Here is a 23,171-nt window from a genome sequence, read left to right on the forward strand (position 1 = left end):
GCTTCTAGGATTTAACCTCCTTGCCAGCAAAGGTGTTCTTAATAAAAGTAGGCCTCTAATAATGTCAGTGTCTCTCTTTCTCTGGATCAAAAAAGTTAATTGCTAATGAAGAAAAATCATTAAGTAGACTTATTCAAAGGACCTTTTATTGAAAAACCTTGGTGCCTATTGGCAAATTTCTATTTCTTGAATCCTATTTAAGAAACATAAAATTTTAGAGTTATTAAAATATGATGCTTCCTTTAATACATGAGTGAGGCAGAGCTGCACCACTTAGCATATACAGTATATATTATCTGATAATGGCAATGATGAACGGATAGCAGGTTAAGTCCATTATTTTCAAATTAGGAAACAAATTTTGTCTTTGACAGACTTCATATTTCTACAATTAAAAGCATGACAAACTACTACTATAGTCTTTTTCTTAAATACTAAGAAATCAGATACATGGGGAATTGGTTAACCAAACTTTCACAGAAAAAAAAAAAAATCCTTCCATGTTTAATAAGATAGGCTTAACCAACAAATAAAATAATTAACTTTCCACTTTCAAGACCAAACTCAGCTCAAATCAGATGGCTTTTGAAAACCACCCAAAAACTGACCTCTCTTAAACCAGTTGTTCACAAAGGTATGATCAAGAAAGGATGTTTTGTCCTCTAGATGGGGGAAGGGTTCTCTCTGAGTGCAGGCCTAGGAGTGGTTAGTGCCTTGGTGACAGGTAGTCCACAAGAAACAAAGGAGATCAATAGGTGACTATGGTCACTGTAAGCAACAAGACTACAAATTCAGCAATCCTATCTCAAACTGCCCAAAATACTTAGAGGTTGAAAGAATATAAATAACTTGTTATAATCAGTCCAGACAAGAATGAATTTAGAATCTTTATTCTAAATAAACTAGCTATAGATGAGAATTTTAGTGGGAAGACAACTTTCCCAGTTTTCTCCCAACTCTGCAAGTGTTGCCAGTCCCTTGTTTTGTATTACTCAACTGCACCTAAAGAAACTTGTGCACCAGCACATCACCTTGTTTGACACTAAATCACATAGCTTATGTATAAAGATTCAAATGAGATTTTCATTATAAATGTTTCCACTATAAAAGTGTGAAAACACATTTGAAGATGTGCCACTTACTGTTACTGGGGGGTAAAAAGCCAAAACAAGTACCTTTCCCCATTGCATCATTACCTTGGGTCTGACAACAGTTCTAAGCATAACATTTTAAAAGTTCTTGTGATTTAATATTTAAATTGCTTTCTGAACAGTCCACATCAAATATATAGTGTATAAAACTTAACTTCCCTAAAATTTTCATACACTAGCTGTCACCATCCATGTGGGTCAAACTACAGATTTTCACTAAAATGTGAATTCTTCCAAAACAGTTGCCTTACTAGATTTAGAGCTCAAAAATTAAAATTTACAATAATTTTTTTATAACACCAACATTTAAAAGGTTCACGATTTTTTTTTTTCATTTTCCTTTCATTTTCTATGGTCTTTTCTTCCTTTCTATATATTTTTCTCATATGTACAAAGTTATCTGCTACTTCAAGGAATCACACATACAAGAAACCTGTTTCTAACCAAATGGGAGAACTAACTAGAAGTTAACTATTCAACTCTAATTCCCATTAAAGTTACTCCACAGAGATTTAACAAAAATAACAGAATTTCTTGATACTTTTTTCATTGAAAATGCCCTCTATTTCTTTCTGCCTTTGTTTCATTATTCTCTGCAGTGGTCATTGGTGTTAGTTAGTTATCTAGTCCCATTTCCCTTCGCACCATATAATGGAACCAACTTTGCTCTGATAACCACCCCTCTTCTTCATTCCACATTGGAAGTTCTAGAGACGGATCACAATTCAAGAAACCAATTCTGACACCACCTGATTGAAGAACTTAATTCAGTCAGGACAGTGTTCTCCTGGAGACTGGTGTAACAGCACAAATAAGCACTCTAGCTGTTCATCTGCTTTCATTCCCCATCATAAGAAAACTGAACATCAGTGCCTTTTTCAGGAAATAATGAATAAATAGCCCAAGCTCAGCATTCAAGGTTACTACCTTTCTAGCCCTTACTCTCTTGCACACATCTCCTGCTCTAGCAGCCAGAAGCCTGGCCTTTCAAGAATATGCCCCTGCACCTTCCCCTTCACAGGCTTCCTTCAGGGGCTGTTTCTTTGGTTAGGGAAACTCAACCAAATTCCCATCAGCCAATTCAATTCTACTCAAAGTTCAAATCAAAAGTTAATTTTTCCATGAAATTTTCCTTGATGTTGCTATTAAAAATTGTCACTCATATATTCCTTGCATCATCAACTATTTGTGCATGCTTATACCCTGCTTGAAAATTAAAAATGCCTAGCTGGGCATGGTGGCGCACCCCTGTAATCCCAGCGACTCAGGAGGCTGTGGCAGGATGATTTCAAGTTCAAAGGCAGCCTCAGCAACTTAGCGAGGCCCTAAGCAACTCAGTGAGACCCTGTCTCTAAATAAAATATAAAAAGGGAATGTGACTTAGTGGTTAAGCACCCCTGGGCTCAATCCCCAGTTCAAAAAAAAAAAAAAAAAAAGAAAATGAAAATGCCTTAAGAACTGCTGACAAACATGCATCTTTGTATCCCACTACCATCTTTCCCTACTAGATACCCATAGTTCCAAGTGCAAGCTCTGTAAATATTTGTTGAACAAATGAATACATTTTATTGAAGGTGAAAAAGTGCCTCTACAGAATAGATTATCACTAAAACTGAAATGTCCTTGTGATAGTCTTTAAAAGCAGTCTAGTATTGTCCTTGTGATAGTCTAAAAACAATCTAGTATGGCTTAGGAATAGAATAGTTCTGCCGAAAGCAAGCAACAAATCAAATGACCTTGTAAGGTTGATTCTGCAAATTAGATCAACTATATAAGTATTGCCTAATAATTAAAAAAAAAAACTATACACAAATTCTATTTACAAAAAGTAGTGTTTATTGTAATGCATAAAGTTTAACAATAGATTTTTCTACCAAAAATTTTAGCTGTTCTTTTAGTAGTATTTATAATATTTGAGACTATGTTCAAGGATTGTATAAAAAGCTCATTTAGTCTCTTATTTCACACTTGAAAGAAGTAGGACAAAGAGAAACACTAGATGGCTCAAAATTAATTTGGAACAGGAAAAATTAATTTAGAAGCTCTAGCTCTTAAAATACTTATATCGATATGACTGTTATCTGCATATCATCACTAAAAATATACCTACGAAACTCAAAAAAATAGTTATCTATAACCTGGATGATTTTACTTTTACTAGTCTATGAAGGGAGGTACACAACAAAGTTTTAATAATCTTTTCTCCCATCCCAAATGAATCTGTACAATTTAAATCAGTTAAAATTGGATTACTTTGAGATCTGTTAGGTATATTTTAAGTTCAAATAAGGCTACAAAACCACTGGAAACACACTAGTATCTCCAAAAAGAAACATGGTTAACCACACACTCCATAAATCATTGAACTTGCTTGTTAAATAAAAGGGTTAAAAAAAAAAAAAAAAAACTTCAGAATAAATCTCAGTAAACCACAGCAATCAATTAAATGGGACAGAAAACTTGATTCCACAGGACAATGCACACACAAAAGCAAAGGACATTGTACAAAATGAAACTTAAGAGTCAAACACATAATGGCTATTCAAAGAAAATGAAATATGACAAAGATCAGTGAGCAGAAAATTAAATTTAAATAGATGTTTTTAAAAACCGTTAAAAGAAACGATGCTTTTTTTTTTCTTTTCTTTTGTTCTAAATATTGTTACAGTCTATGTAATTTGGGGAGACAACTTAAAACCTTTTGTGAATTAAGCTAGAATGTAAAATAAATTCTTGTTTTCAAATGCAATAAGCACACTAAGCAGTTGCTTTTAAAGTAAAGATCATTTTCAAAATTTGCATATGCTTCTTTAAAAGGTTATGATAAAGCTACAACTTAAAGTTTTCCTGGAGCCACCTAGTAACGGAAGCTGATTCTAAATTACTGTTTCCAGATGGACCAGTAAGGGGTTCCTTATCTTAAAAACTCCTGCATTGCCCAGGAGCACGCCTGAGAGTCAGGCGCACCAGAAGCGGCGGAAAGGAGCAGCGGGTGGGTAGAGTTACCTCTGCCAGGGAACACCTGAGAGGTGCGGGTGGCGGGGGCGGCGGCTGCTGCAGGTGGGCGCGAGAGCCTTGTCCCACAACGACGAACACTCACGGTCCGGGGGAAGTTGAGCTCCCAACACTTGGCAAAGACAAAAAGGCTGCGGTCCTCAACTGCTTCGCCGCGGGCCTGGCCCTACCACGAGGGGACGGCTCGAGCTACTCACCGTGCAGAGAGAGAAGCAGCAAGGGCGCCAGCGGGGACCTCCGAGAAGTCATCCCGGGGCCGCAGGGAGCGCGCCCGACGCCTGCCCGGCTCCTTGTCGCGGCAGCGGAGACGCGGCGGGTTCTGGGTTCTCCTTGGGACAGCCGGGTCCTCCTGGACCCGCCGGGCTGGGCTGGGATCTTCCGACGCGCGGAAGCGCCAAAAGCAGCTCCTGCCTCCGCGGAGGCTGAGCTCCCACCAGAGGCTCCCAGGCTTGCGGTCCGCGCAGTAACGCCACCGCCACCTAGCTGCCCCAGGACCGGTCGGCCACTCGTCCTGCCGAGGAGCCACTCCTCCCAACTCTGGCCCAGCTACTCCGGCAGCAGCCCGGCTCCCGGCTGTGCCGCCCACTCTCGGGCTGTCTCCAGGGCAACCGCAGCTCCAGCGCGACGCCTGGCGGCCCACCCGCGGAGCGAGCGCGGCGCGCAGCTGGCGCGACCCAGCCACCTGCGCGCCGCGCCGCCCGCTCCCCCGCACGCCTCCGCCCGGGCGGGGACCCGAGGCGCGGACGCCCTCCTCTACCGGCCCTAAGCTTGTCAGCGGATGGGCGGCGTCTGCCTGAACCCTAGAGAGCGCTAGGGTGACTTTACAGCCTTCGTCAGAGCCAGCGAGTCTCTGCTGCGGTTTTCACATAGTTCTTGTTCTGTTCAGCCTCTTCTCTCAGTACTTTTTTTTGAAACCTAAAGAATATGAGAGAACCAGACTGGCAAAATTAGGACTCGAGGAGGTTTGTCCTGGTACCTCTTCGGTTTTGAGTTTCCTGGATATCCCTTTCTTCCTCCTTGAAAAGAGTGTAGACACGTACCATGCTCCGCAGTCCCCATTCCTTTCAAAAAGTCTGCCATCTTCTCTTGCCTTGGTCACATGTCAACTTTGAGTGCCGTTTTAAAGTTAGCGCTCTTGTAGACTAACTTGAAATATAAAGCTTCATTGTGGTAGTTATTTTATTAGGACTATTACTTTGAGGGTTTTGTTTGGGTTGGGTTAGAGAGAAAGACCATGGCATCTGAAATTATTTTCTTAAATTATTCTAACTATATCTTTTCTTATAAAACCCAATCTTCATTCCTCTTCCATTTAGGTCTCTGTTCTCTGTTTTACAGCCCATCGCCACTTTCTGCTGCTGTATCTTGAGTCTTTAAATTTAAGAACATATCGAGTTAGAAACTGCCCAACAATTTGGGTCAGTTTTTGCAGCAGCATAGTTTAGGCCACTCAGAAATTCAGAGGGCCCCATTTGACAGATACAATCCTTTAAAGGCAACTCAGAAACAAAATTAGTATCCTCAAAAGAAAAGCAAATATATAAAAAGCTTTTTATAAAAACATATATTTGGACAAGGATTGGAAGATATATGGGAAATGAAAATAATATCAAGGTGGTAGAATTATAGGTGCACTTTCCTGAAAATATGAATGTTATATTTTTAAATAAAAAGGAATGTGTTAAGAAATCCAATAACTTTTCACAAGAATATTCTGAAAAAATTAATTTTTACTCATGAATTAGAGATGCCTCAACTTTACTCCCTACTTCTCATTTGTCTTTTCTGTTAATAACAGAAGTTTAAATTTTCAATTGTGATATCATCACCAGGCTCATTCTCATCCTTTTAAGCACCAGGGCAAGGACTAGATTTTCTTTTCTCCACCCAATTCAATTCTTTACCCTCTCTTGCACACTTCAGTCTGATCTAATCCCAAGCAAAGCATCCAAGTAATATAAGGAGAAAAATAAGGAAGCTGTAAATTGGTTAAGTACTACTCAGAGCATTCATTTTCCTTCATCATAACCCCAGATTTAATTGTAGAGATAGAATATTTTTAATTAAATAAATAACCTAATACTGTAGGTTTAAAAGACCTTATAAAGCAAGTTATCCAGTATGCTTATTATATCAATTCATCAAATATTTACTAAGTGCATTGTGCAAAGCACTGAGGGAAGTTTAGACAAAAAGCATAAGATTTGATCCCTGCCCTCAAATCAATTCCAGTTGTACCTGGGCTATATCTGTGCTATCATGAATGAGCAGAGAAAGAGAATTCTCCTGCCTCTGTCACCACAGTGCACTTCTGCCTTGCCCAACAAGAGCTGGTGAGTCAGTAAGAGGACAGAGTGCTCAAAGTTTAGCAGAGGCACTCTTAAGAGAAAAAGAAGTATAGCTTCTGAAGGGAGAATGGGGATGATCTGATCTCAGAAGTCGATCTGAAGGTTCCAAAGTCAGGGGCAGATAGATGGTGGACTCAGGGAAGCAGATCAGGAGTACTAGAAGCTCCAAGTGCTAGACACAGAAGCTTTCAAAAGTGCACTCTCACAGGAAACAAAGGAAAGGTGTGATTTTTTAATTCACAGAGATAATACCACCCACATGTACTTTGACTGAATTTTTTTATCCCAATCTGCCTATGAACACAGTAGGATTTCTTTAAATCCCTCAAGTATTCTTTGGTCTAAGACAACACATGACATTGTTTGCTTGTATCATACTTTATAAATTTCAAAGTGGTCATAATTACTGTAGTCATAAGGAAGATTAGGATAAAAGGACTGGCGAAACTTATCATTACTAATAAAAAGTGTTCTTAAAGTACATGCCAGTGGTATTATCTCTGTGAATTAAAAATTACATGTTTCCTTTGTTTCCTGTGAGTGTACTTTTGAAACCCTCTGTGTCTAGCACTTGCAGCCTCCAGGCAAAGCTTTAAGATAATCAGGAAAAGAAAGTGAGTGGGGGCAGGGGTACAGAGAGACTTCACCTCCAGGTGAAGGGGACAGCTCTGATTGAGTAGTCAAAACTGCCCTGACATCATAGAATCTTAAAACTCTCTCTGGGGAACACTGCAGTAACCTCCCAAACCTTTATCTCCCCCACCCCACACACACACACACACACACACACACACACACACACACACACACAACCATCCCCACCACCACTTCAACCTCTACCTTAGTAGCAGTAAAATTTGGATGACATTGGTCCCACTCCCACCTCTAGGAGAGATATAATGGGTCTAACTTACAAAGAAAGGGAATGGAAACGTGAATGATTGGGAGAAGGAACACTGGTAAAAGACTGCTGTGGTTTTAGTGGTCTTGGCTCATAAACATTGATAACAAGAATACAGTCACCTCTAAATATTTAATTATGGATTACTCAAATTCAAAATTTTAATCCTATAAAAGTTTCTCTCCTCAATCAGCCAAAATGCTGGACCATCTCTTTCCATAATCAGTTAATTTGCATTCAAGAATGGAAAATTAATTTTATTGTTAACTTATGAGAAATATAATTAAGAAAGGAGACTGATAGAGGGAATTATAAGGCTTTCCAAAGCTAAATATAAATTATTTTTTAATTAGCTATTTTAAATTATTAATACCTCAATTCCCTCTCCATTCATGTATATAAATTAAAGATAACTGCATTTAAGTTTTTGGGATTGTTTGTCTATGGAATTTTTTATAAATAAGAACCTCATTCTTAAAGTTAGGAAAAATCTATTTGACCCTTGTTTGAGCCAGTCACTCCTTCTATAACTATTTTAACTCGTCTGCTTAGAGCCAATGAGTTGAGCTTGGTACTTATAGAAGAAAACTTTAAGAGGAATTCTTCACCCTCTGCCTTTGTGAAGAGTCAAGAAAAACTCAAAAATAATAATAAAGTAGTGAAGAAGAAAATAGGGGGATCAGAGGAAGGCAGCAAGCAAACTCTGTTTATTGTATGTTGACATAAATAGACAATTTAATATTTTAAAACATCCTTTTCAAATGTGGAGTAATTTATAGCCTCAGTATATGGATAGCTTAGTCTCTCTTGCATCTGTTTCTTCCCACTCCTCTGGCAACTCTTGCTAGATAGGACTTACACAAGGGTAGACAGCCATCTCCATGCACTGCTGTAAATATTATTGAAGGAAAAATTCACAACATCTTCATCCATTTGGGGAAAAGTTAGCTCTTTTCCTTGAAATCCTTTCATTACAAACACATTTATTTTTAGGTAAAGTCACTCTCTTAGCAGGGCACATGGTAACAAAATGCTACTGAGTTCATTCTAATGGCAAATTTAATTAGTACCACTATAAATTTTAGGCCTTGGCAAGAGTGATAACATAAGCATTTTATGTGTCACCTAAAAGTTGTGTGTAGTTTCTTTCTTCTTAGAATTTTTTTTTTTTTAATGTTTGTGGTGGTAGGAATCCAACTTAGAGCCTCCAATGTGCTAGACAAAAGTTCTACTAATGAGCCACATCCCCAGACCAAGGAAAATAATCTAAATATTCTCCTAAGTCTCTTTACCATTTTTCATTAAACTTCAGATTTGTCACTTGATTTCATATATTGGGGAATAGATCATTTATCTCAGTGTTTTCAAATTCTGATGAATTTTTCATAGAGGTTTAATTTATAGTTCAGTTCAGACTTACATTTCCAGCAATAAAAAAAACTATAGAGACCTTGACATAACAAAATGTGTAAAGTTATATTTTCTTTAAATCATAAATGAATTCATGAACTCTCAATAAAATCCAGAAAAGTCTAGCCAAAAGCTCAGTCTGTATTTAGTACAGCATCCACAGTGATCTTATTAGGTTAAATTAGGTCACTTCTCCACCCAAGACCTATGAGTGGTTTTTGTTCACTCAGAGAGAAAGTAGAAGTCTTTGCCATTTCTATTGCTGCTGTAACAAATTACTTCAAACAGTGTCATAAAACAACACAAATATATTATCTTACAGTGCTTGAGGTCAGACGTCTAAAAGAGCCCTCAGTGGGCAATTATCAAGGTGTTGGCAGAGCTGTGTTCTTGTGTGCTCCTTTCTGAAAGCTCTCAAGAAGAATCTTCTCTGGAGCCCTCCTTTAAAATTTTTCTTGGCTCACGATCCCCTTTCTCCATGTTTAAAACCAGCAGTGTTGGAACAGGTCCTTCTCACACTGCCACCTCTCTGACTCTTTTTCTTCTGCCTCTTTCTTCCACATTGAAGGATCCTTGTGATTACATTGGGCCCACTTGGATAATCTAGGATAATCCTCATTTTCAGGTCAACTGAATAGCAACCATCTGCAGCCCTAATTCCCATTCGCCATATAAAGTAACATACAGGTTCTGGGGATTCAAAGTGGGCATCTTTGGGAGGCCATTATTCTTCTTGCCTCAATCTAATGCCCCATTTCCTCTCTGATTATGTCTTCTATCCTCCACCCCATTCTTCTCTCACTATAACAACCTCCTCAACGTTTCCCCAACAAACAGGAACACATTTGCCTCAGGTCCACTGCAATTGTTCTTTCCCTAGCTTTCTACATAGCTCTTCCTTTCACTTTTAGGATCTTTTCTCATTGTTATGATTTATATATAATGTGTCCCCCAAAAGTTCCTATGTTAATGCAGAAATGTTCAGAGGTGAAACGATTCGATTATGAGAGCTGTGATCAGTCCATCCTAGTTTGAATAGAGTGCCCAGATGGTAACTATAAGCAAGTGGGGCATGACTGGAGGAAGTGTGTCACTGGGGGTGTGTCAAGAAGGGTACGTCTTTCCCTGTGGCCCCATCCCCTTCCTCTTTCAGCTTCCTGCCACCATGATCTAAACACCTTTCCTCTACTGCACCCTTCAGTCATGAGGTTCTGTGTTACCTGGGGCCCAGAGTGACAGAGCCAGCCAACCATGGACTAAACCTCTGAAACTGTGAGCCAAAATAAACTCTTTCTCCTTTAAGTTATTCTTGTCAGGTATTTCCATCACAGCTAAAAAGGTGACTAAAACACTCACTTCACCTCAAGTGAAGTCTTATCCGACCATCTTTACTAAAATAAAAAGTTTAAAAGATATTTTAAGATCCATTTCCCTACTGTATTTCTTCAGCACTTCATCACTAACAAACTCTGCTTCACCCAATATAATAAATAAGAACAGAAATTTTGATCTGTTTATTCATTACTGAATCTCAGTACTTTACACAGGGTATAACACATAGTAAATACTGAATAAACATTTTGGATAGATGAATCAAGGAATGAAGTGAGCCTCAAGAAGTTTCACAGGGGTGGGCTGGGGAGATAGCTCAGCTGGTAGAGTGTTTGCCTTGCAATTTCAAGGCCATGAGTTCGATCCCAGTACCCTGGGGGTGGGGGGGGGGAGTTTCACCAGAATAAAAGTATTCAGAATAGAGTCTCTGAACACAAGTATATTAAGGTAGATATTAATAACAAATATAGACACATTTTTGCATAACTGCACTTCTAAATGATTTAAATTCAAGAAATCATAAAGGAAACAAATGTATTTCAAAAATAAAGTGATTCACATCAAAACCGATGAAATGTAACTAATCTGTATACTTTGAAGAAAATTTAAGCCTTAAATGTGTATATTAAAAAAGATGAAAGCCTAAACACCAACAAATTAATGTGCAGCTTGGAACTTTGACAAAGAAAATAAAATAGGTATAAAGGAAGTAGAAAAAAGAAAAATAATAAAGAGGAAACTAATGAAGTATTTAATAAATATAATATAGAAGATCTACACAGTCAAAAGTTGGTACCTTGAAAAGGTCAAGTCAACCAAATTCTAGTGAGACTAATCAAGAACAAAAATGAGAGCTACCTCAAATATCGTAATAAAAAGATACATTGCAACAGTTGCTGCAGGCAATAAAAAGATAAAAAACAATACTTTTTGTCAGCAAATTTGAAAACTTGGAAGAAATGAGCAAAATTCTAGAAAAATATACTTGTCCAAATTTGCTCAAAAATAGATAGAAAATCTGCATGGCCCCATACAAAGTAACTGAAGAAACAGCTTAAAATCTTTCTACAAATAAAACTCCAGACAACTTCATCAAATTTTAGTGAATATTCAGGGGAGAAAACCATATCTTTTGCAAACTATCAAAAAATATAAAGGAGAAACACTACTAAACTTATTTTATGATGCTAGCATTATATTGACAAGGGTAGTATTAGGAAGGAAAATGGCAATCGTGTCTCCAGATGCAAATGAATATTAGGAAACCAAATCTTATATATATGCGCATATACATATTTATGTATGTATGATTATGTTAAAACATGTATATCATTACATCATAAACACTTCTAAAATAATAAATCACATCAGTGGGATTGATTTAAGAAATATAACATTGGTTTAACATTTGAAATCAAATGTAATTCATTCTATTGAGAGTAAAGGAAAAGAAATTATATGATCATCTCATCAAGTGTCTACTAAAGACAAGGTTTTGAGAAACCTGGCTGTAACTGTCAGAGAACATTAAAACCAGAACGAAGAACTATGAGGTGAGTGACTACTTCTAGGGGCACTAAATTGTGAAAAGAAAGAAGATAACAAACTTAATTCCCCAAATTCTAGGCTTATGGCTGGAACTGAAATTCACACACTTTCTAAGAGTATGCTTAAGAGAATTCTATCTCTTGAAGATTCAACATTGAAATAATTAAGACCTCATAATTAGTTTTCAGAAATAAGGTCTGAAGTCTCTATCGCTCTCAGTTCTTGCTGTCTCATTTAAATGTTTATAATTTTAACTAACTTTTCTGCTTCTTTCCCTGACCCCACTATTTTATTTAGGGTGTGATTCTGGCAAGCAACTTCACAAGTAGTCCACAGACTGAAGAATATCAAGACAGAACAACCCAAGTAAAAGGAGGGACAAAAATCTTGAAATAGTAATTGACAAAACTTGGATTTTCTCCTAATGTGGAAGAATTGAGTGATTTTTCAGTTATAAATAGGATATATGTATTATGTATTTTGAAGTATATTATAAGTGAAATGGTATTGATGGATATTGCACATTCAATATGGTAGACTTTGGTGGAATTTTTTCCATGCTAAGCATTTTTTAACTGCTAAGCATCATTACCCACTCCCAATTTTCAGAGAATTTTCCAGAGTGTGGGTCTCAGTGGAAAGCCTAGCCAAAAATGCTTCCCCATTTCCTAGCAACCAAAGTGCAGTCACATGGAATATGTTTTAGTCAATCGAAGAGGCTCACCTCTGGAATTTAAAGTCTTAAGCAGATGTCATAAAAATTTGAGGGTAAGGAAGGCATAAATATAAGGTAATGACAATATATAAAGATAAGGAAAGTACAAGGAAGAATTCATCCCACTGACCAGAGGCATCCAGGGCCTAGTGTCAGCAGTGGTGGCAATTCCAGAAGCTATCCAGTGAATCCTCGTTGGAATGTTCCAATGGTGTCATTTTGGCTACCTAGCCTCCTTTGGTTGGGTCTTATGTTCTGATTCCTTAGACTCTTCATCTTTTCCCAAAATCCTGGGGCTTTTATGTTTTAATTAGCCACCACCATTTTCTGTTGTTTGCTACCAAGAGCATTGTCTTTAGGATTAAGGTGTTCTGAGGTTCTTGTCCTTCCAGGAAGTTAGAGATACTGATTAACTCACACATCAAATAAAGTAAGGAGGGGCTCACCAAAGAAAATCCTTCTAAAGGAACAACAAATAGGCAAGGGCTCAAAGGGTAGGAAACAAGCACAAGAAGAACTAGAAGATGCTGAAAAGATGGCCTCCAGTCTGATGGCATACATGATCAGTGTGTACCACAGCCAGCGCAAGGTGCACATTTCACATTTATACCTAATCCATACCCATGGCTTACTTACTATGTTCCAGGCACTGAAACTCTACTATGTGCTTTAACATAGATAGTCTTATTAAATCCTCACAACAATCCTGTGTGATAAATAGTTTTACTTCTGAGATTCAAAACTGGGATTCAAAGGTTAAAACTTCATGGTCAAGATCATACATTGCTGAAGTAATAAAGCCCAAAGAAGAAAACCTGTTTTTTGACTCTAAGGTCAACATTCTTTCTGCTCTACCTTGATATTTCTTCTTGGAGTCAGTAACCTGATTAGTAGTTTGGAACTGATCATTTTTCTGTACTTTTAATACTAAATTTTTGTTTGTTTAGATCTTGGCCTGTCTTTCTTAAGAGATAAATTTGCAAAGGAAGAAATACTTAGATACTGCACTCTTCAAAATTAATCAGAATTTTTATATTTAGTAAGCATGAAAAACTAAATAAATAATGACTACATTGTATGTGCTCTTGATAATAAAGTCAGGAATAATCCATAAAAATTGGAACTTAAATTAAAAACAGTGTGCTATGCTCTGTTTCTATGGTAACATAATGAGGAAAAAATTAGACTCCTTAAAAGATATTTTAATTTCAAACCATTGGTTCACAGCTTTAGTATCATTTTTAGAAAAATACATATAAATCTAGTCATTACTATTACCAAAATCCACATATTAATACCATGTATTCCCACAGGAAGTGTACCACGGTGTTGTATGCCACGTCAAAACTTCTCAGCCTCTGCTGAAGGCTTACATCAGCCTCTGACAGGTATAACCTGAGGGTAGTCTTGCTTTGCCTTGGCCTACCCAAGAACCTCTCTTCTGCTTAGGAGAATGTCTTACATTGCTACCTGGAACACGGGAAGGAAACCTGTGGCACTCGTGTGACACCCAGAAGCACGAGGATGTCAACACTTACAGAGACAGCATGGAATGGGAGTGGATGGATAATCCTTTTCCCTTGCATCCTCCAAGTGCCAGTTCTCAGCCATATTTTGTCAGCTTCCTTAGAAGATTCTGGCATGTTCAATAGTAACTAACCAGTGACAAACACATTGTTAGTGGGATTTTCTTCTTCCCTTTTTTACTCCTCCATCAATTACCTCTGCTCCCTGAAATTACATCGTAAATAAACTAACTATACAGAAGTCTTTGACTCTGGATATGCTTCTTGGGGAACCCACACTAAGAGATCTGCCTTGAGTAGATTTATATATCTGTGTACTAAGATTTAATTAGTTTTTTAAAAAAAAAAAAAAAAACTTTAGGGCCTACTTATTTTAAATTTTACATAAGAATTATTTAAATAGTACACCACTTCTTGCCCTAGAGATTTTGATGGGTCTTTCTAATGTGTCTTCCTTAATGAATTGAATCAAATAAAAAAAAATTGAGCTTTTGTGTTTGAATTTCTAAATGATAACAGATTTGCTCAATTTCAACTCTGCTATATGTTTTTAGTACCCTTTGAAAAGTCACTTAACCTCCCTATGCCTCAACTACCATATTTATAAAAATGGAATATAATTCCTACTTCACAGGTTGTTATTAGAATTCAATGAGGTAATAGAATTCAATGAGGTAATATGTGTGGAAATGCCCATTATAGTGCCAGGCGGATATTCTGCCTGGCAAGTAGTGTTAGCTGCTGCTGTTTTCATTATTACTAGAATTGGTTTTACTTGAAAGTCTGCCATCATGAGGATAAAATACTCATTTCATGGACTTGGTATTTCCACCTAAAACCTCTCATTGCATTCTATTTGCAGCCATAAGTAAATATTTGAATTCATTTAATGCTTAGAATCAAGGTATCACCACAGAATAAACTGAGAAAACTTCTGCATAAATCTTTGAAATGAGAGGCTTAAAGACATTATCTCTTTAACAAATAACTTTGCCTCACAACAAATCCTACCCTGTGCATTCGCCATCACTGAATTTGCACAGCTCTTGCACAGTCTTTCATCAACTCAAGGGGTATAGAAAAATCCTATGATGTAAGTGAAAACTAAAAAAAATTACATCATGAAAAATGCACAGTCATATTGTGGTTATAAAATGACGTGGCTAATAAGTGGACTAGCTAAATGGCCAGGAGCTCCAGGGGTCCTGCCACTGGTTCCCTATCTATTCCTATAATAGCTATAGTATAGCACCACCTGTTGGCATTTCAAACTGAAGTTTAGTTTATTGATGGGCATGTTCCTGGGTATAGTATTGATTGGTACTTCCAGGGAAGAATAACTCATGCCAAGAATAATGAGTGGGCATTTTTTCATCACCTTGATTCAAGAATACTGGGCCATGATATACAGGGATCCACTCTGTTTCCCAAAGCAGACTGTTTGCCATTTAACTAACTTCATTCAACACCGCATCCTCCGTTAGAAAGTAAGCACTTCAACCTCCCCCACTCATGAGAAAAGGGATGAACATACTACAAGAATTGTCAATATAATTATATATTAATTCTCATTATTGAAGTACACTATAATAGGTTTTATAATAGTTGTTGAAACTATAGAATCTCCTAGGCTCTGTCCAAGGTACTGGTAATACATTCAGTACCAAAAATTGATAGATCTTTGCTCTTATGAAATCTTCAGTCTAGTATAAAAGACAAAAATTCATCATATAATCCCCAAAACAAAGTAACATATATTATGAAAGAGAGAGGTCAGGTTCTAAGGGGACCTGTAATCTGAGACAATCAAAGTGTTTGGAAAGAGTTCCCTGAAGATGTGATTCCTGTACAAAGACTGAAGGTTGACTAGGCAAATTGAAAGTGAAGAATTTCTAGCATAGGCCATAGAGATATTTTAAAGCAAAACTATACATTTTAATTCCCCTTTGTAACTCATGTTTTCCTGTAACTTTTCTCCTTTGAAACTAAACCATGTGTTTCATCATGCACAGACATGGACAGAACAGGTACCCAAAGGGGAAAAGTCATTCTTCTGCTTTGAGAACAAAGATTACAATTTTTAGTCCATGGTAAGACTATTTTCTTTTAGTCAGGTTTCAAGAGAAGGGGAAGTCCTACTTTTGCTGTTGTTCTTCTTATTACTTTTGTAGTTTTGTTTGTTTTAAATTTAATAGTTCCTTCTTAAATATTAAGAGACAAGTCAGGTAGATTCACACGCAAGTTTCACATTGTAAGTGACCCTACATAAATAAGGTACCAACCTAGCAAGAAGGCAAGAGAAACTTTTCGAAGAGGAACCAAGGGAGAGAATACAGAGGTCAGGAGGTCAAATCTGAAATTCACTTTCGCTGTACAGTGTTCACGGAGGCACTACTGCAGAGATGTGGCCAGGGGAAAGTCTTTTTTTAATTGCTAGTCTCTAACAGCTTTATATACCAATCAATATAATTCATATATCATACAAATCACCTTTTAGAGTATACAATTCACAAGTACTGTAATTATTGTGTGTGATTATGTGTAATTATTACCACCATCAATATCAAAATATTTTCATCACTCCAAGAAGTTCCCTATCCATAGCCGTTTCCTACCTTACCTTCAACACTCCTTCCACCTTGCCCTAAGCAATCAATAATCTATTTTTAAATATGTGTGTACATACATTATACTGTATTTATAAAGCATATATAAATATGTAGAATACATTTACTTACACACCTGCAGATCTCTCTACTCTGAACTTTCATATAAATGGAATCATATAGTATGTGATTTTCTTGTGACTGATTTCTTTCACTTGGCATAATGTTTCCAAGCTTTATCTATGTTATAACAATCTTATCAGTTTTTTGTTCCTTTTTATGGTTCAATAGTATTCTACTTCATGGATTTTGCATTTTGTCAATCCACTCATTGGTTGATGGACATCTGCATTGTTTTCACCTTCTGGCTCTTGTATGAGTGATGCTGCTATAAGCACTTAAGTACAAGTGTCTATATTTTTCATTTCTTTTTAGTATATACCTAGGGGAGGAATTGCTGGGTCATATAGTAACTTTATGTTTCATATTGGGGAACTCCCAGACCATTTTCCAAAGTAGCAACATTATTTTACATTCCCACTTATGGTGTTCAGAGTTCTAATTTTTCTACATCCTCGACACTTGCAAAGCCTTGATAGGTAGGCCAGAAGACAGTCTCACATTGCTGGACATAATCTATTGTGGTGGTACAGAAATGGTGATTTCAAGCATCAAGTGAATTCAAATATTTACTGCAAAATACAATGCAATGAAAAGGCTTTAGGTGTAAAACTTACGTGTCTACAAAATAGGCACTTTATCGCCATGATGGCAGACATTCAAGTAAAACTAACTCTACTGTTAATGGTAATAAGAGCAGCTCACAGTACTTTCCAGGCTATCTGCCTGGCACTATGATGGGCATTTTCATACATATTACCTCATATGATGGTGTTTTAGTCATCTTTTTCACCACTGTGACCAAAAGAACTGACAAGAAGAATTAGAGGAAGAAAAGTTTATTTAGGGGCTCACAATTTCAAAGGTCTCAGTTCATAGGTAGCTGGCTCCATTCCTTAGGGCCTGTGTGGTGGAGGAAAGCCATTTAGGACATGAAAATCAGAAAGCAGAGAGAGAGCTCTGCTCAACAAGGACAAAATATACACTCTAAAGGCACATCCCCAGAGACCCACCTCCTCCAGCCATGCCCTACCTGCCTACAGTTACCATATAGTTAATCCCTATCAGTGTATTAACACACACTTGTTTAAAGAAGCAAGAAATTTGAATTTTTCAAATTTCGTTTTTTCTTTTTTCTCATAAAACTTTTCTTTTAATGGGTCTGAAAATTCTCAGATATTTTGTCATGTTTCCATTAAAAAGGACTGATTTTAGAGCAGTGGAACTCACTGTAGATAAGATATGGAACCAGCCCAGGTGCCCATCAATAGATGAATGAATTAAGAAAGTGCAGCTTATATACTCAATAGAGTTTTACTCAGCCACAATGAAAAATGAAATCATGGCATTTGCTGGTAAGTGGATGGAACTAGAGAACATCATGCTAAGTGAAATAAGCCAGAAAATCAGGAGTCAGATGCTTTCTCACATAAGTAGAAGTTAGAGCAAAGTCAGAAGAGAGAAAGAGGAGTCACATATCATAAAGATATAGGGAAGATCATGGAATAGAAGAAGGAGATTGAGAGGGAGAGAGGAAGAATGGTAAAGGGGAAGAAATGCAGAATGAATTCAACAAAATTATGCTATGGGCATATATATATCAAGGGTGAATTCCACCCTTGTACGTATCTATAAAGCACAAATTAAACAAGTGAAAGGAAGACCAGTAGAGGAAGGGAAAGGGAAATAGGAAGAGGGAAGGGAAAAGGCAGCACAGGAAATTAAAATGAAGTAAATTAAGTCCCATGCATGTATAATTATGTCAAATGAACCCAACTATAATGTACAACTGTAATGCACCAAAAGCAAAAAGAGAAGTACTGATTTTAAAAACTAGTATCTTAAAACTACCACCACAAATGGTCCACAAAACATTCTCCATCCCTTCTGAAGGTTTTATGATACATTTTTATCATTAACAACTCCTTTACCATTAAACTTAAATGACCAATTGAGATAAACAGTTCTGAGATAATTCTTCCACCACTAAGACTGGGGTGGCAAGTGTTAGGGGTAATATTCATTTAACCTTCTGAACTTTCTAAGCAGACTTGGTGACCTTGCCAGCTCCAGCAGCCTTCTTGTCCATGACTTTGAAGACAACCACAGCAACTGTTGGCCTCATATCACAAACAGCAAAATATCCTGGAGGAGGATAGTTAGAGAAGCTCTCAACACTCGTGGACTTGCCTGAACAATAGCAAAGATGGCCGCTTCATCAGATTTCAAGTATTTAGAACCATCTTCCAGCTTCTACCAGAACGGTGATCAATCTTTTCTTTCAGCTCAGCAATGTGAGCTATGTTACAATCCAATACAGGGGCAGAGCCAACATCGATTTTGGCTGGAAAAATCATATAAGCGGTGAAACCAGCTGCTTCCATTGGAGGGTCATTTTTGCTGTCACTGGCAACACGGCTGTGACAAACTTCTTTGACATACATGTTCTTGGCATTGAAGCCCACATTGTCCCCAAGAAAAGCTCCACTCAAACCTCCATGGTGCATTTCAACTGACTTTACTTCAGTTGTGACATTGACTGGAGCAAAGGTGACCTTCAGGCCAGGCTTGAGAACAACTCCAGTTGTTCTCAACTAGTCTCCAATCAGCCCACAGAAACAACACCATTATCACCAATTTTGTAGAGATCCTAAGACTTGTCAGTAGGACAAGGTGGTGGTGGGATGCAATCCAAAACTTCAAGCAGCCATATTTATGGGAGACTTTCCATCCCTTGAACCAAGGCATATACTCACTTGGTTTCAGCACATTATTACTATTCCAACCAGAAATTGGCACAAATGCTACTTTGTCAGGGTTGAGCCAATTTTCTTAATGTAGATGCTGATCTCCTTAATGATTTCCTCATATCTCTTCTAAGGTGACTCAGTGGAATCCATTTATCCATTTGGTTAACACCAATTATTAGTTGTTTCACACCCAGTGTGGAAGCCAGAAGGGCATGCTTGCAGGTCTGCCCATTCTTGGAGACACCAACTACAAATTCACCAACACCAGCAGCAACAATCAAGACAGTACATTCAGCCTGAGGTGTGCCTGTAATCATGTTTTGGATAAAGTCTCTGTATCCTAGGGCATCGACAATAATCTTGTAATACTTGCTGGTCTCAAATTTCCCCAGGGAGATTCAATAGTGATACCACGCTCATGTTCCGCTTTCAGATCATCCAAGACCCAGGCATCCTTGAAGATGCCCATTCCCACCTCAGCAACCCTTTTACAGATTTTTCAATGGTTCTTTTTGTTAGTCCCACCAGTCTAGATGGTCACTAGTGATGGACTTGCCCTAATCTACATGTCCAATGATAATGATTTTAATACAGATCTTTTCCTCTCCTATTTTGGCTTTGATTTAATGGTGATATTCATGACACCTGTGTTCTGGCAGCAAACCCATTGTGAAAAAGCTCAAATTTCATTTCTTATTCAGTTCTTGATGGCACAGAGAAAAAAAAATTAACTCACATGTCTAACTTGCTTCTAATTACCTTCCTAAATTCACTTACTGACTTTGACAGTTTAGAGACTCTTTTAAATGGTCTACTAATAGAATCGTTTCATCTGAAAACAATTTTTACATCTTCCTTTTCAATCCTTACTCACTTCTTTTTCTTGCTTTATTTGTATTTCATAAGACCTCCAGAAAATCTTGAAGGATAGTAATGCTAACAGGCCTCCTTGACTGACACCTAACCTCAGAAGGAAAGTTTTGAATATTTCATCATCTATTATGATGCCTCCTAAAGGCTTTTAAATAGATGTCTTTACCAAAATAAGAAAATTCCACTTTGTTCCAACTTTTCCAAGACCTTTAAAAGTCATTAATGTCTCCTAAATTTTTTTAAATGCTTTGTACTTAATGCAATAATAATTCCTTTCTCTCTTTTTTTTGTGATAATAAAATGCCTTGTTGATTTTTGAATACTGAACTACAGTGTCTACAAAATAAATCCCACTGGGTTATGATGTATTATTCTTTTTATATGTAACTGAGTTTCATTTTTTAAATGCATTTACTTTCATGAGACAATGTTTCACAATATTCTTTTTCTCCTTTCTTCCTTCTTTTTTTATCTCCTTTTTTTTAATAATTCATAGCTTTTGTAATCGAGCTTATGCTGGCCTATTAAGAAATAAACAAACATCACTCATTTTGAATTTTATAAGGAAAAAATTCATTAAACATTTTTTTAAATAAATGTTTGTTAAGAATTCAATTCTGTATCTACCAGTGCAGAATTTTCATTATGGGATAGTTATTTTTCAATGGAAAAGTTTTTTTTTTTTTTTTTTAATAAACACAACAGTATTTAAGCTTTTTATTTTTTCTTCTGTCAGGTCAGTTGTATTTTTTAAAAAGGTATCAATTTCATCCAAATTTATTGGTTAAAAACAATGTTCATAATAGTCTCAGTGTGTTTTGATTTTTTATAAGATCTATCCTCCTTTTCATAACTAAGGCAGGCAATTTGCATTTCTCTTTTTTTTCTGCAGTGGTAGAATAGGCATGAAAAAACATTTAGGGACTATCTGTATGAAATGATCCTGACAATCTCCTCATCTAAAAAATCCTTAATTTAATTATATTTATAAGGATCCTTTTTCAAACAATGCAACATTCACAAGTTCCAGGGATTATGACACAGACCTATCTTTTTGGATGTCACCCATTCCACCTTGGTTTGCAACAATTTTACAATATATGTAGCTGTCATCCTGGTGTTTATCAAGCTTATAGTTCACTATAGTCCTTAATCTATGGCTTGACATATTTCAAAGTTTTTGAAATAGTCTCAGTTTATATTCTAGTCAAATGTTGCTTCTGCCTATTTTCTTTTCTTTTTCTGAGTCTTAAATTAAACATATTTTACATTTTCTAAATATGATTTAAGTGCAATGGTATGCTGGCACCAGTTTGCCAGAATTGATTATTTTAATACTCAGGAAATTTGTGTGATGGTGTACCATGAATTCCTTGGAATTATCCATTGTGAGAATATTTACACTGTGGCAATCAACAAACACTATAAATTAATATTTCCCCACCCCTATCCCCAAGCTGGATTATCAGTATAATAGTATACATATGTGTTATACTGTTTTGTTCTTTCAATTCTTTTGTCTTATTATGCTTCAACTAGGATATTTTCTCTTCCTCTATCTTCCAGTTCACTAAATATATGTTCTTCTGTATTGAATCTCATAAACCCCATCTATTGATTTCTTGATTTCAAATATTTTAATTTTTAGTTCTACATGTCATTTCATTTTTTATAGATTCCAATTCTTTGGTGAAATTTTCTATTATTTCTTCTATTTATCCATACCTTCCTTAATTTTCTTAACCATATGAATCAGTTACTTTAAATTTCTTGTGTACCAACTCCAATATCTGGACCATGTGTGGCCCTACCTCAATTATCTGCTTTTTATTTTCACCACAAATCATATTTGTTATGCCTCACAGTATGTCTAGTATTTTTATGGTATAGTAACTTCTGTGTATAAAAAAAAAGATAGGGATTTCTAGATAATGTTAACTGTCACCAAAAATGGTTTTTTCTTTCTTTTCCTCATCCTTCTTGGACTGTTTCTTGAAAGTCTGGTGAGTTTCCATCTCTTCCACTCGACAAACAGTGGAAGTTACATCTCTGCCCTTCCAAGATTCTCAGTTCAGCTCTTCAGCTTCCTGTTTCCTACATTTTAAAATCTAGCAAATGTCTTGAAGGACAGACAAGCTGTATGTTTAAGGTAAGTTCTCTTCCATGGTGGTCTTTATTTTTTAAGTATCATGAGATACAGGGGTTTTTGCTCTGCTTTTTAGAAACTTTGAGTTAGCTCCTCAGCCACCCATACAGCACCAAAGCTTCTAAGACCTGTGTGGAAAACCAGACATGCATCTGAAGTGTTTCAGGTTTCCTGTATAATCACTAAAAACATTATGTCTCTTTCTCTAAGCAGAGTCCCTCTGCCTAGGCCAAGATCCCCAGGGAGAGAAATGAGTGTCGTTCACCTACATACCTCAGAATGGTTCCTCCCTCTCTGGAATTCTAGTATCATAAACTTGCTTTTACAGCTGATGCTTTTTAAAATATATTTTCAATTCACCTGGCTATTGCAATAGGCAACCTCGACTGCCACAATCTATATATCCTACCTCTTGGTAGTAGTCTCATCATTTTGATTTTTTAAATATCCCTAGTAAATTCTCATGAGCAGCCAATCTAAGCAAAACTGACCTCATCAAAGAAACAATTACAACGTTGAGGTCTGGGCTGAAATACCTGTGATTCTCTTAATTTTCCTTCATGACTGTAGGATAAATAGACTCCAATCTGTCATGCATATCAAATTTCATGGAGGAAAAGGAAAAAGTCCACAGAGCAGAAAAGCATACCAGCAAAGGATCACTAACTTTAAAGTAGTCCCAGGGGTTCTAACCTTAAACTTCCATTATTTTAATCATTGACCCAAACTA

The 23,171-nt window shown here is 36.8% G+C and overlaps 1 protein-coding gene across 2 annotated transcripts in view; it reads right to left on the bottom strand.

Moving 5' to 3' along the window:
- The window catches only part of IGSF11 (immunoglobulin superfamily member 11), a 153,187-nt gene extending 148,431 nt beyond the window's left edge, over positions 1 to 4,756 (bottom strand). The window contains exon 1 of one of the 2 annotated variants that reach the window (XM_079155330.1): positions 4,158 to 4,320. Coding sequence is in view for 1 of the 2 variants with exons in the window: in XM_079155328.1 (XP_079011454.1) it covers positions 4,364 to 4,415 (52 nt within the window). In the remaining variant the exon portion in view is untranslated. Of the gene's footprint in view, positions 1 to 4,157; positions 4,321 to 4,363 lie in introns of those variants that run through there. The other variant, XM_079155328.1, reaches the window with a different exon arrangement.
- Between the last annotated feature and the right edge of the window lie 18,415 nt (positions 4,757 to 23,171).

The sequence above is a fragment of the Sciurus vulgaris genome (genome assembly GCF_902686455.1).
Source record: "Sciurus vulgaris genome assembly, chromosome: 10".
NCBI lineage: Eukaryota > Metazoa > Chordata > Mammalia > Rodentia > Sciuridae > Sciurus > Sciurus vulgaris.